The sequence below is a fragment of the Prosopis cineraria genome, unplaced genomic scaffold (genome assembly GCF_029017545.1).
Source record: "Prosopis cineraria cultivar Desert tree isolate PC_DT_omini unplaced genomic scaffold, ASM2901754v1 PC2010, whole genome shotgun sequence".
Classification (NCBI taxonomy): Eukaryota; Viridiplantae; Streptophyta; class Magnoliopsida; order Fabales; family Fabaceae; genus Prosopis; species Prosopis cineraria.
The window spans coordinates 9,621-23,814 of NW_026557335.1; the positions used below are offsets into that span (position 1 = coordinate 9,621).

The 14,194-nt window shown below is 31.8% G+C and overlaps 1 protein-coding gene and 1 pseudogene across 1 annotated transcript; both read left to right on the top strand.

Annotated features, from left to right (window-relative positions):
- The first annotated feature begins 1,503 nt into the window (after positions 1-1,503).
- Positions 1,504-3,378, top strand: LOC129301274 (UDP-glycosyltransferase 708G1-like). The gene has a single exon (XM_054939849.1). It carries the CDS (start codon positions 1,696-1,698, stop codon positions 3,094-3,096), a length of 1,401 nt encoding a protein of 466 aa, XP_054795824.1. The 5' UTR covers positions 1,504-1,695; the 3' UTR covers positions 3,097-3,378.
- Positions 3,379-12,194: 8,816 nt separating this feature from the next.
- On the top strand, positions 12,195-13,777 carry LOC129301276 (UDP-glycosyltransferase 708D1-like; annotated as a pseudogene).
- The last annotated feature ends 417 nt before the right edge of the window (positions 13,778-14,194 follow it).

The following is a 14,194-nucleotide window of genomic DNA, read 5'->3' on the forward strand; positions in this document are numbered from 1 at the left end:
TTTCTTGCTGTGGCTTAATTTCACCTTATTATTTTTTATTATACACTGGTTTCTTCTTCTTCTTCTTCTTCTTTTTGGAGACAAGTATATTTGAGTCATGACTGGACATAAATGTAGGTGCTTTTCAGTTCTCTGGATAGAATTTCAAATCCTGGTTTATCATATTATAAGATACCAGTCATTTGCGCTAAACACAATTCCGTTAGTATATTTTCATACTATTGTTTTCTATCCTCAATGTGCGTATTAAAAAAAAAATTGTGAATTAAAACTTGCAGGGCACAGCCAACACAATCATGAATGGGCCCCTCCTTCACGTTCAATTGTTGGCAGTGTTTGAGATCCAGAATAAATTTATATGTATAGTGCTAGTACACAAGAGACTTGCTTGTCATGTGCTGCATTACGTGCAAAAGGATATGCAAGTTTCTTATTTGGGAAAATTTTATTGAAAATGACTGGACCAACGATAATAAATAAGACAATTTCTGATTTCTAAAATTTTACCATAAGTCTAGAATATTAAATTAAAATTAAAATTATATAAAAAATGACAAGATTGTCCCTGTTAAAAGAGAAAAGAAATTTAACAAAAAAATGAACTATAAATATGTAAGTTTATAAACAAGTAAAATATAATAATGAACAAGTGTTTGAAGAATAATGAACAACATACAGTAAAAACATTAACAAATCATGCTAACATAAAAGCAACACATAAAATTAATTCAAATAAAAGTGTTGCAATGAATAAATGAAGTAAAACAATGAACAATAATATAAGAGATAATGAAACACATATAATATGAACATGAGTAAGTCATGATAATATGAAAGCAACACTTGAAATTAATTCAAGTGAAAGCATTACAATGAAAAGTAAAATATGATAATGAATAATAATTTAAAAGATAATGAGCAATACATGCTAAAAATATGAACAAGTCATACTAATAAAGAATTTTAATAGAAATAATTTTATCATTTTTTTAAAAATTTTAATTTCAATTAAATATCCTAAATTTGTGGTAAAATTTCAGAAATTCAAGTGCTTTTTTTTTGGTACTATTATTATCTCTCATCCAGATCTACAGTAAAATTTTTCCTTTCTTATTTGCAGCAGTCCAGGGCTGCGCCAAAAAACGATCCTGTACAATCCGGTCCAACCCGGATAGCCCGGTCTACGAAACAATAAAGATAGCGTTTGACAGCTAGTTAGCTACTAATAAAATCGCCTTATCTCTTCACAGTTCCCACTCGTCAGTACCGTTGGACGGACTTCAACCACCGAAACCTCATGCAACAGGTGGCTACCAATCTCTCTTTTCCTGGATAACCTCTTCTTCCCACTTCCTCAACCATTTATATTAAATGTTTAAATGCGAAAATAAATTATTCCAACTTGACGAAAATAAAACAAATAAAATGCTAAAATACTCGGAAGGAGATCTCCTCCTCATCCCTTCTATTCTTTTCTTCTCCTCATCCGTATCTCCATTTATTTTTATTTTTATATGATAATTATTTTATAAAATAAATAAATTTGGATCATTTATTTTATTACGAGGAGAGACCCAAAATACTTCAATACTCTCTCCTGTGAAGGAGAATCACTCCATAAACTACTGACCTAGACAGCTAGAACAACTCAGACCGCGGAAAACGAACGCGATCGATCAGAGATTCAGACCCAACATGTCTGCTTCTGAATCTCATGCTCATGTAGCTCTCCTCCCCAGCGCCGGCATGGGCCACCTCACCCCGTTTCTCCGACTTGCGGCTCTTCTTGCCTGCAACGACGTCATGGTCACTCTCATCATCACTCGCCCCGCCGTGTCACTCGCCGAGTCACAGCTTCTCTCTCGTTTCCGATCTTCTCTTCCTCAGGTCAAACTAGTTGACTTACACCTTCTGCCACTCGATCCAACCACCGTCAACTCCTCCGATCCTTTCTGGCTCCGGTTTGAGGCTATTCGCCGATCCTCTCACCTTCTCTCTCCTCTCATTCTCTCCCTCGAGCCCCCTCTCTCTGCTTTCGTTCTCGATATGACGTTGATCTCTCCTGTCATTCCTGTCACTCATGCTCTCTCACTTCCTTCCTTCATCTTCTTCACTTCCTCTGTTAAAATGCTCTCTTTCTTCTCATATTTACCTACCGCTTCGTTCTCAGATCATGATGATCTTTCCATTCCTGGGATTTCACCAATCCCCAGATCTTCCATCCCTCCTCTGCTTCTCATGCCCGATAGTCTCTTCGCCAACATATTCTTCCAGGACAGCGCCAACCTCGCGAAACTAGATGGTGTTCTGATTAACTCCTTCAAAAATCTAGAACCAGAGACAATAGAGGCCATTAATGGCGGAGAAATACTCAGAAAATTGATTCCTCCTGTTTTCGATATCGGTCCATTCATGCCGTGCGAGTTTGAAAATGTGGATAATGGGAATTCAGTGGCTACTCCATTGAAGTGGCTCGACGAACAACCTCAAGATTCGGTGGTTTACGTAAGCTTCGGCAGCAGAACGGCCATGAAAAGGGATCAGGTCCGAGAAATAGGAGACGGGTTGCTGAAGAGCGGGTGCAGATTTCTGTGGATAGTGAAGGACAAATCAGTGGACAGAGATGAAGAAGAGGAAGTAGAAGAAATAGTAGGACGCGAACTCATAGGAAAGTTGAAGAAGAACGGTCTGGTGGTGAAGACGTGGGTGGACCAGAGACAGATTCTGGGTCATCGATCTGTGGGAGGATTTGTGAGCCACTGTGGATGGAACTCAGTGACCGAAGCAGCTTGGTACGGAGTGAGAATTCTGGCATGGCCTCAGCATGGAGATCAGAGGATAAACGCAGACGTGGTGGAGAAGAGTGGGTTGGGGGTGTGGGAGGAGAAGTGGGGTTGGGGTCAAGAAGTTAAGGGAGAGGAAATTGGGAAGAGAATCAAAGACATGATGAACGATGAATCTCTGAAGAAATCCGCAGAACAACTCAGAGACGCAGCGAGGGAGGCCGTCGGTGATGGAGGGACAAGCCACGTTGCGCTTCAGAGATTGATCGGAGAATGGAAGAAGAAGAAGATGAATACTTCTGCAACGGCTTGAGAGCTAAGAGGGTCAAATTAGCGCTTTTTTTCAATAATAAAATAAATAGTAATATCGTCGGATTGAATTGGATTAGTAGGAAATGGGAACAATTGGATTATTTCCGTCTGTATTCACGTTCTATTTCCAAAATAAAATTAGTGGGATTAGAAAGCTTTTGCAAGTTTATGACAATTTGGGAGAAATTCTTAGATACAAGGTGTGATAGGTAATTTGTGGTTTGTATAAGTAGAATGTTTTAAATCGCTTAAATAAAATTACATGTGATATTATTTTAATTAATTTTATTCACAGAATGAATATTTAATTTTTTACAAATAAATAATTTTTTATATGATATTATTTTAATTAATTTTATTCTAATAATTGAATGTATATTTATTTTTATCTTTTTATATTATTATTAATGTTAAAATTAATTTATATTTAATATCATTTAAATATTATATTTTTATTAAATAAATTATAAATAACATGATGCACCAGTTAACTTACAAAATATCTCCTTAATGTGGTCAATCCTTTGCTTTTAACTCTTAAATGATTTTTTTCCTTAAAATAAGCTAAACGGGCCTTATCGTAATGTCTATTTTTTAAAATTAAATCATTCACACACCTTGCACTTTCTTCATTCAAAGGTGCATTGATGCCGCTGGACTAATAAGTCATTTGCAATGTAATCACTGTTGACATAATTAACTAAAACTCAGCAGGAAACTCATTATTGGCCAAACTCACTCATCCTATACAGTAAAGAAAGATTGTTCTATCTTTCTTAATACCCCATAACACAAATATTATTAAGGGAAAATCTCAGTGATGGAATTTTGAAGATTTTATTTACCAAGAAAAATCACAGGATTCTGAATTCACTGCAAAATTAAGGGCCTAAAATATAATTAAATTTGAGTGTGAAAAGAAAATTTACCCCTTACTTTTAAAAAGATCCTTACTGTCACTAACCACCAGTGATTACACTAGCCATTGGAGCTTCAGTGACCCATGAGGGAGACAAATTAATTTTTTTTTAGAAGATCCAGGTGGGGTTTGAACCACATCTTTTTGCCCACAAAAAAGATAGTTAGCTATTAGATTAATAATTCCTTTCAATTATATAATACAAATTTATATATATATATATATATATTCACACATATCTTTGTTTTCACTTTCCATGCTAGTATTTAACAAAAGCTCAATGGTTACTTGTTATTTTAAGAATGACTACTTATTAAACTATTGATGGGACTTATTAAAAAATTTTATATGCATTGATTTTTGTAAATGTTTATTTATTTTTATAACTAGAAATGACAAATAACTATTGACAATTTAATAAATAATCATTTGTGAAATGATAATTCTCATCATTAGTTTTAATTTTTTTTTAATAATTTGACAAGAAAATTTTGGTAAAATAATAAGCTCATATAAGCTTTTGATAATAAAAACAAGCAAATATTTATTAAAATCACTCCAAATTAAATTTTTTTAGTAAGTCCTCACTACTAATTTAACAAGTAACCATCAATGAAATAACAAGTTTCATTGCTAGTATTGAAAATTTCTCTTCATAATATAACAAGTAAATTTTAGCAAAATGATAAGTTCACAAAAGCTTTCAATAAGTAACCACTTGTGAAATAACAAGTTTTGCTACTAATTTTAAAAATTTTTCTTGATAATTTGAAAAGAAAATTTTAATAAAATAACAAGTTCATATAAGCTTTTAACATGTAAGCTTTTTGTAATAAAAATAAATAAACATTTATAAAAATTATTTCATATTAAATTTATTTAACAAGTTCCCATTACTAATTTAACCATTTGTGAAATAATAAGTCCGTTTGCAAGTGTTGAAGAATTCTCTTCATAATTTCAGAAGTAGATTTTAACAAAATAATAAGTTTACAAAAGCTTTTGATATGTAAGTTTTGGGTAATAAAAACAAGTAAACATTTTATAAAAATCAATGCATATTAATTTTTTAACAAGTTTTATTAATAACTTAACAAGTAGTCAGTTTTAAAATGATAAGTAACCATTAAGCTTTTAATAAGTATTGACATGAAAAGTAAAAATAAAGTTTAAAATATATATAAAGATTTGCATTGTTTATTTAGCAAATTCATATTTGTACAACAAAATCTTATATGAACTTATTATTTTATTAAAATTTATCTATCAAATTATTAAGAGAAATTTTGAACGCTAATAAGGAGACTTGTCATTTTACAAATAATTACTTATTAAATTATTAATAAAAACCTGTCATTCTTGATAATAAAAACAAGTAAACATTTATAAAAATTAGTTCATATTAAATTTTTTAATAAGTTTCATTAGTAATTTAAAAAGTAGCCATTTATAAAATAACAAGTGATCATTAAGCTCCCAATAAGTATTGATATGAAGAGTAAAAGCAAAGTTTAAAATATAACAGCCTTTATTATTTCACAAATAATTACTTATTAAATTATCAATAAAAAATTGTTACAGAAATTTAATATATAAAGTAATTTTTTAAATATTTACTTATTTTTATTACTAAAATTTTTTAAATATTTACTTTTTAAAGCAAAGTTCATACAACTTGTTATTTAACTAAAATTTATTTATAAAGTTGTCAAGAAAAAAATTAAAATTAATAAGAGGACTTGTTATTTCAAAAATAGTTATTACTAATGGGGACTTGTCATTCATAGCAATAAAAATAACTAAATATTTATAAAAATTAATGTCTATTAAATTTTTTAACAAGTTTCATTAGTAGTTTAATAAGTAGTCATTAAGCTCTTGATAAATATTGTCATGAAAAGTAAATATAAAATTATATATATATATATATATATTTACATTATATAAATACAAAAAATTATTAGTTTAGTGGCTAATTAGTGGCTAATTATAATGTGGGTTTAAACTCCTTCTTGATCACCTTAAAAAAATTAATATGTCTCCCTTACCGGTTCGATAATCAGTGCCAAAGCTCTGACGAGTACTCCAACCACCAACATTAGAGTTTCGATGGTCTATCCGACAAGATGATCCAACCAACAATGTCTTAGCTCCAACAGCGAGTGATAACGAGAAGGTTTTTTTTTTTTTTTAGTGAAGGATTGTTTTATATTTTTATATTAAAATTTAATTACATTTTGATTTATTGATCCTGTGTGAATTCATAATCATTTAATTCTTCTCAATAAATAAAATTTTCTAGAGGTCCTTCTATGTGACTTTCCCTATTATTAACTAATTAGATAACGGCCACACAACTTGAAAATACGCGTCCAACTGTCCATAGCATGCACATCAGTGTTTGACTGACTGACATGAGTAGTACATAATACTTCAGTGATGACCGGTAATTCAGTGTATACTCCCTTCAATATTACCTACACCTTTTAAAAATAATTTTTAATTTAAAATGTATGATATTTTATAATAATTAAATTATTTTTTAATTAACATAAAAATGTTTAATATAAATATATTATTATTTAAAAAAAAAATAAAAATAAAAGTATATTTTATTTTTTTATATGAAGAAACTATTTTTTTAATATGCACAAAACAATTAAAAATCTTTTATAATAAAAAGCATAGCAAGTATTATATAAAAATAAAGCCCCCCAGCCTCTCATCTCGAACCACCACTTCCCAAGAAGATGGATAGACCAAACATGTCTGATTCTCATGTTCACGTGGCGCTCCTTCCAGTCGCCGGCACGAGCCAACTCACGCCGTTTCTCAGACTTGCGTCTCTTCTCGCCCACAACGGCGTATTGGTCACTCTCCTCACCACTCGCCCCACCGTGTCACTCGCCGAATCACAGCTTCTAGCTCGCTTCGGATCCACCATTCCACAAGTCAAACTCGTTGACTTCCGCCTTCCGCCTCTCGATCCAACCACCGTTAACTCCTCCGATCCTTTCTGGCTACGGTTTGAGGCTATTCGCTGATCCTCTCACCTTCTCTCTCCTCTCATTCTCTCCCTCGAACCCCCCCCGGGCTTTCGTTCTCGACGCAACCTTGTTCTCCGGTCATTCCCGTCACTTATGCTCTTTCTGTTCCTTTCTTCACTTCCTCTGTTAAATTCCTCTCCTTCTTCTCATATTTCCCTAAAGCTTCATTCTCTGATCATGATGATGTTCTTTCCATTCCTGGGATTTCACCCATCCCCAGATCTTCCATCCTTCCTCCGCTTCTTGTGCCCGATAGTCTCTTCGCCAACATGTTGTTCCAGGACAGCGCCAACCTCGTGAAACTAGATGGGGTTCTGATTAACTCCGACAAACAACTTGAACCAGATTCAATAGAGGCCATTAATGGCGGAGAAATACTAAAAAATTTACTTCCTCCTGCTATCGATATTGGCCCATTCTCGCCTTGCGAGTTTAAAAAGAGACACGATGAGAACTCTTTGGATTCTCCATTCAAATGGCTGAACGAACAACCTAAAGGTTCGGTGAGCTTTCTTTAATAATACTTCAAATTTATCTTTAGTGAAATTTCAAAAAACGTTTGTGAGCAAAAAAAAAAAAAAAAAAGAAAGAAAGAAAGAAAGAAAGAAAGAAAGGCCAAGTAGCTAAGCCATTGATTTTTGAGTATTTTTTTAGTGTGTTTTATTTGCATTTTTCTGTCATGCAAACGCATTTGATACGAAAAATACTGGAGCACCTAGTCCCTCCTATTTCCATTACAAAATACTCCTTTTATTTTTATATATAAAAAGTCTTCTAAAAATTTTTTTATCTTTAAATTGTTAGCTTTTTTTAGTAAATAGACCATTATGCCCTTATCAAATTAAAAAAGATAAATGTTCTCATTAATTTACTTTGAAAAAAGAGTTTTTTTTATTTAAAATAATTAAGAGTAAAATTAAAATATTATTATATTTTTAATTAGATAACCAAGTTTTATTAATTTGTATGATTTAGTTCAAAATATTTTATATATAGGAATGGAAGGAGTACTTAATTACAAATACCTCATCACAATCAAAAAGTGTTAGTTAGGTTATTTAACTTTATTTTTATTTAAAAATAAAATAAACTTTTAATTTAATCCATTTCAATAAAAAAATTTTTAAACATACATTATATTCTCTGTTATAGGTAATAAGTAAACAGGGATGACATTATAAAAATGTAATTAATAGTTTATAGCGTGTCTTATATTAAGACAAAAATGTTTTTACAAGCTCTGTAATAAAGACAGCAGGGAGCATGAATTTGTCAATGCCTTGGTGATGATTAGTGGCACATTCGGAACTCAAAAGAATAAATAGTTCCTCTAATCATGTTATAAGCACCTTTAATCACTTCACCTATGTAATTAAATAAATATAGTTAAGTTATCTTTGTCTAAAGAATAAACTTTCAATTTTACTCATATTTAAATAACAAAATTTTAAATTTACTCATAATCAAGGAGTTTGAATAGGAGTAATGTTAAAAAAAAAAGTAATAATACCCACCAAATTATTTATATTAAGGATCATTAATCTCTTCTAAATGAGCTAATAATAAAGATGTGAGGGAGTATATATCATGCTTTAATTAAAATTACCATGAAATAGTCTCATTAGTATTTATATTAGTAAATATTTAATATCTTTAATTTAAACGCCACTTACATTCTAAAACTAAAATTGGAATATTATAACGGGTGGGTTTTGGGGGAAAAACTCAAAAGTAACGAAAGAGAACTTCGTAACAACAAAAAAAATGAGACAAATCCACTCCCCATTCTCCGTTCAGGATGCTAGCAGCTAGTTTCCATAACTGTATCGTAATCTGGATGTAACGAAGCATCTCTATCCCTGATGATGATCTCCACTCCACTCACAAGAGTCTGGTTCGATAGTAAATAATTTTTCTTTAGCCATAATCCTGTCATGAAGTTTTTAGTTATTTTTAATTGATCAAGTGTGCTATTCTTTTTTTTATTTCAAAACGTGGTGATCTACTTGATCTAGGATATATGGATGGCAAATTTAACAGAATATTGAAATAAAATTAGAAACATTTTTTTAAGAGAAATGTTGTTGTTGACTATAAGCTACAAGATTTTTAAACTATTTTAACAAATAAAATTACTTAGAAAGCAATTGTAAAGGATGTAATTTGAAATTTACTTATTTTTATATACTTAATATTACATGATGATGATAATTTATTTATGAGTAAAATATTGTGACCTTCCTTTTATTTTATTAAAATTATAGGGACATCCCTCATATTTTCATACATTTTAATCAAATTTTTAACACTGTTAAAAATATCTTGTTAAATATTTTAAAATATTTAATTTTCCTTTTAATTAGGTTAGAAAATTTATAATTATTAATTTACCCTTATAATCAAATTGTATACCCTCTCTCAAAATTTAAATAAATAATTTTGAAAATATTTAAATAAATAATTTAACAATATTTTTTGAAATTGATAAAATTTACAGAGAAAGTAAACATACATTATATTAACTGATTTACCTCTTATTATATTAAAGACCTATTTTATTAAGTTTGTTCTGCATATGCATTTTAGAAAAAATTTTACACGGATTTGGTGCACCATGTCATTCATCCAATAAAAACATGTCATGTTGAATCAAGTAAAATGTCATATGTTTTTATTTTAATGGCTTTATTTTTGAAATTTCATTTCTTATGTTATGTCTTTCCATCGTCATTAATGACAGAATAAATTTATATTTACAACCATTTTATATATAATACTTTTATTAGACAGATTATAAATGATGTAATACACTGAGTTCGTGCAAGAATTTCTCTTATGGTTGAATTATCATCTTAGCCAGCTTATGTATTTATTTTGTAAATAGTTTTACATGTCTAAAAAAATATAAATAAAAAATAAAAATACATATGCTTTAATTTTTTTTGGGTATTTTAAATAATTTTCAAGTAACATTGATATTTAAAAAAGGGTATTTTGGTTTAATAAATATGACTTAATAGTTAATTAATAGTTTGGATGAATGTAAATGAAATATTTAAAGTAAAAGGAAGGTTTGTATTTTGTGATTATTAGATTCCATGGGAAGTTTGTATAGGCTTTTGAAATAGAAATGAGGTTTATTACAAATATGTAATGGATTTTACAAATGTACAGGTCGTAAATTAGTAAGTGGTAAATCAAAATTGATCCCATGAGGAATCAAGTTAATTGAAAATTAGGCAATAAAGTCCTCATTTTCATTTAAGTTGCGTAAGGTAAGATTTGGATTTGAAATTGCAAAATAAAGATTGAAATGAGAAAAATGCACTAAAATTAAAATTTCAATAACCACAAATAGTCAAGGCAACCTAGGGTGGTTAATCCCTTTTTTCCTTTATAAAGCATATAATTATCCAAATAAATTCACTTAATAGTAATTTGTTAATATAAAGTATTAATAAGAATAATTATCTTCCAATTAATTACACTCTTCTCTTGAATTAATATGCTATTTCTAACACAATTACTCAAGAAGCAAAAGGTACAAACTCACTCTAATGTAATTATATAGGTTCAATAGGTATATTCTTATCCTATTGATAAATTAAAATAAATTTTAATTTCACATTATTCAATCTAATGGTTTAGTTTAGATTTTTCTCTTCCACGATAAAACCTAAACCCCCTAAAGCACTCAATAATGGTCAAGCATTAAGTAGACAAACAAGCATAAAATTGAGTAAGCAAAACTAATATAAGCTCAAATAAATGATTCAAACATACTCTAATTTAAGAATCAGTTCATAGCTATCCTATATATTAAGAAAAAATTAGCCACATATGGTTTCCATGACAGTAAAATCAACAATATATATATAGCAAAGTAAAGAGAAGAAAGAGAAGAAAGCTTAATCAGAGCAATCTTGAGCAAAATTCTTAATTTTTTACCAAACCCAAGCTTCTCCATACCTATTTTGGCTCCTTTATTTTTCCTAGACATTCTAAGCTGCTGGAGGTGAAGAATGTATGAAAATAAGGTGAAGATCAGAATTGTGTATTTTACTAAAATCATGCTTCGTTGTAACAAAATGTGTTTTCATTGTAATAGACATGACCTGTTTAAATTTTCTTTTCAGATTTAATTTCTTTAACCTAGGCTCTAAAGTTTTCATCTTTAAGCCCCTAAATTGGGCCTCCCTACATGCATAGAATTCAGAATTAATGCTACATTTGATCTACTAACTTTTAACATATTTTCAAACTCATTTTTACACACAATCATTCACTTAATCATATTTTTGCTAATAAATTCAAACAAATGACTTTCAATTGCATTAAAATATTGAAAGTCATTAGAGGTATATGTAATTAAGATAAAAAAGAGAGAATATCAATATATGCTATTCTTTTTTTTTTATTTAAAAGTATTGCCCTCATTTGTCTCGTATTGCCTCATGGATGCTTGGAAAAATATATATTTTGACATGAAAGAACTAGCTAATAAAACACATCCTCTGTTAAAAAATATAAAGTATTTTTAACTAAATTTTACTTTTAATAAAATAATTACCTACTTTTCAACTAATCCTATCTTTTCATATTTATTCTTATTAAATACCCTACAATAAATATAAAGTTATTATTAATAGGGACACTTTTGAAAAAAAAATTAATGATCATACTTAAAAGACTAAAAATATCTTACATTTTTTAACATTAACTTCTCAAAAAATGCCTTATATTTTTGAATGGAGAAAATATTCTTTATTTCTTTATAAAAAAATAGTGTACAAGATAAGAAATGTATAAATAATATATCAGATTATTTTTATATTAAAAATGTACTTTTAATTTATTTTCAAATCAATGACAAACTGATTTTTTAACAAAAAAGAAACTATACCCAGCCATGAATATCGTGTAAGATATATATAAATATTGATATAGCAATAATATTAAAACCTGTGCATTTTGCTAACATGGATTACATTTAGCAGGAGGAGCCACTACGTGGCTTAAATCTAAAAGAGGTGCTCTTACAGTCGTACGTGCCTCCAAACCGGGCACGCGTCACCAGCAATAAAACGGTCATTCTATGCGGCCGGCATCTGTACATGTATACTAATACTAGTACATATATATATTGAACATTGTGCGTGTCCGTATCTCGCGCAATCAAGTCAGGAACCGGCAGCATTTGGCGACGAGTAAGCCATGAATAACGCGTCGGGGTCCATCGTTCATGTGGCCTTCGTCCCAAGTGCAGGTTTGGGACATCTCACCCCTTGTCTCCGACTCGCCGCCTTGTTCCTCCGCCACCAATATTGCCACGTCACTCTCATCACCCCCAAGCCCACCGTCTCCCTCGCCGAGTCCCATCTCATCTCTCGCTTTTGCTCTTCCTTCCCCGATCAAGTCTCCCAAATCGATCTCCATCTCCTTCCTTTTGATCCCACCTCTGAAAACTCCTCCGACCCTTTCTGGCTTCACTTTGAACGCATACGTCGCTCTCTACACCTTCTCGCCCCCATACTCTCTTCTCTCACACTCTCCTCAGTGCTTTCGTCTACGATGTTAGTTTGATTTCTGGTATGATTCCTGTCTCTGAGAGCCTCGCTGTTCCTAGTTATATCTACTTCATCGCTACCGCCAGAATGTTCTCGTTCTTCTCACACCTGTCTGTTCTTGATGCGGCTAAGAAACATGCCGGCGGTCACCCTGCTTCGTTTATCGGTGATGCTGTTTGAGATCCCAGGGATTCATTTGCCAGTACCCCCCAGATCTTCCGATCCCTCCTCTGCTTCTCGTTCCGGGAAGTTTTGTTTGAGAAGATATTCATGGAGGACAGTCCTAGGCTGACGAAACTCGATGGGATTTTCATTAACACATTTGAAGAAAATGGAAGAGGAAGCTGTGGCGCTCTCAATGCCGGAAATTAGTTCCAGGGTTGCCTCCGTGCATGCCGTTGGCCCTTTTAATGCCCTGCGAGTTTGAGAAGGTAAACATAAACTCTCAGATATATCTCCTTTTGAAGTTAAGAATTTTAATTGTTACAAGTATCCTTCAGGAACAAGATCAAGACATGTCGGCCAATTCGCCATTGAAGTGGCTTGATGCTCAACCAGAAGGGTCAGTGGTGTATGTTTGCTTCGGCAACAGGACTGCGACAACGAGGGAGCAACTAAAAGAGATGGCAGAAGGGTACTGCGAAGCGGCTATAGATTCCTATGGGTGGTGAAGCTGAAATGGTGGACAAGGAAGACGACGAAGATCTGGAACAAGTGCTAGAACCAGAGGTGATGAAGAAGATGAAGGAAGAAGGGTCTTGTGGTGAAGACATGGGTGAACCAAGGAGAGATCTGGGGCACACTTCTGTGGGAGGATTTTTTGAGCCATGGAGGATGGAACTCGATAGTGGAATCCATATGGCATGGAGTGCCTATTCTGTCATGGGGTCAGAATGGAGATCAGAAGATAACGTCGGAGGGTGGTGGCGGAGAGCGGGACCGGAGTGTGGCCGGTTGAGTGGGTTGGGGAGGAGAGGCTGTGGTGAAAGCGGAGGAGATAGGGAAGGCAGTGAGAGAGATCATGAGCAGCGAATCTCTGAAGGCGAGAGCCTTACAACTCAAAGAGGCTGCAAGGAAGCCGCAGGTGTTGGGGGAAGCTGTGAGGTCAAAATCAGGACAATGATTGAAAAGTGGAAGAAGAAGAACGTGGTTTTATTAATTAATTAGGGTTTAGACGTTAATGGAATGTAAAATATTTTTAAAACTAACTAAAGAGCTGGTATTTGTCTCCTTGTCCCTATTTTACTTACATACTTACACAGTTCACCGAGTATTTACTCCCTCCCTCTAATCTTATTATAGATGAACCTCTATAAAATTCTTTTGGTCTTAATATTAATTTATAACTCATAGAATACTATATATATATATATATATATATATCTTCTTATTTTTAATAAGAAAAAAAAATCATTTTAAGACATAATCAATGAGTTGTTATAGCTGTGTGTGTCAAAAAGGAAAGTATATGGCTCAAATGTGTAGAGGTTATAGTACATACTAATACATATTAAGGTGTGAATTTTAGTTGGTAAATGTCTTGGATGGAAAGTGAGCTCATGCAAA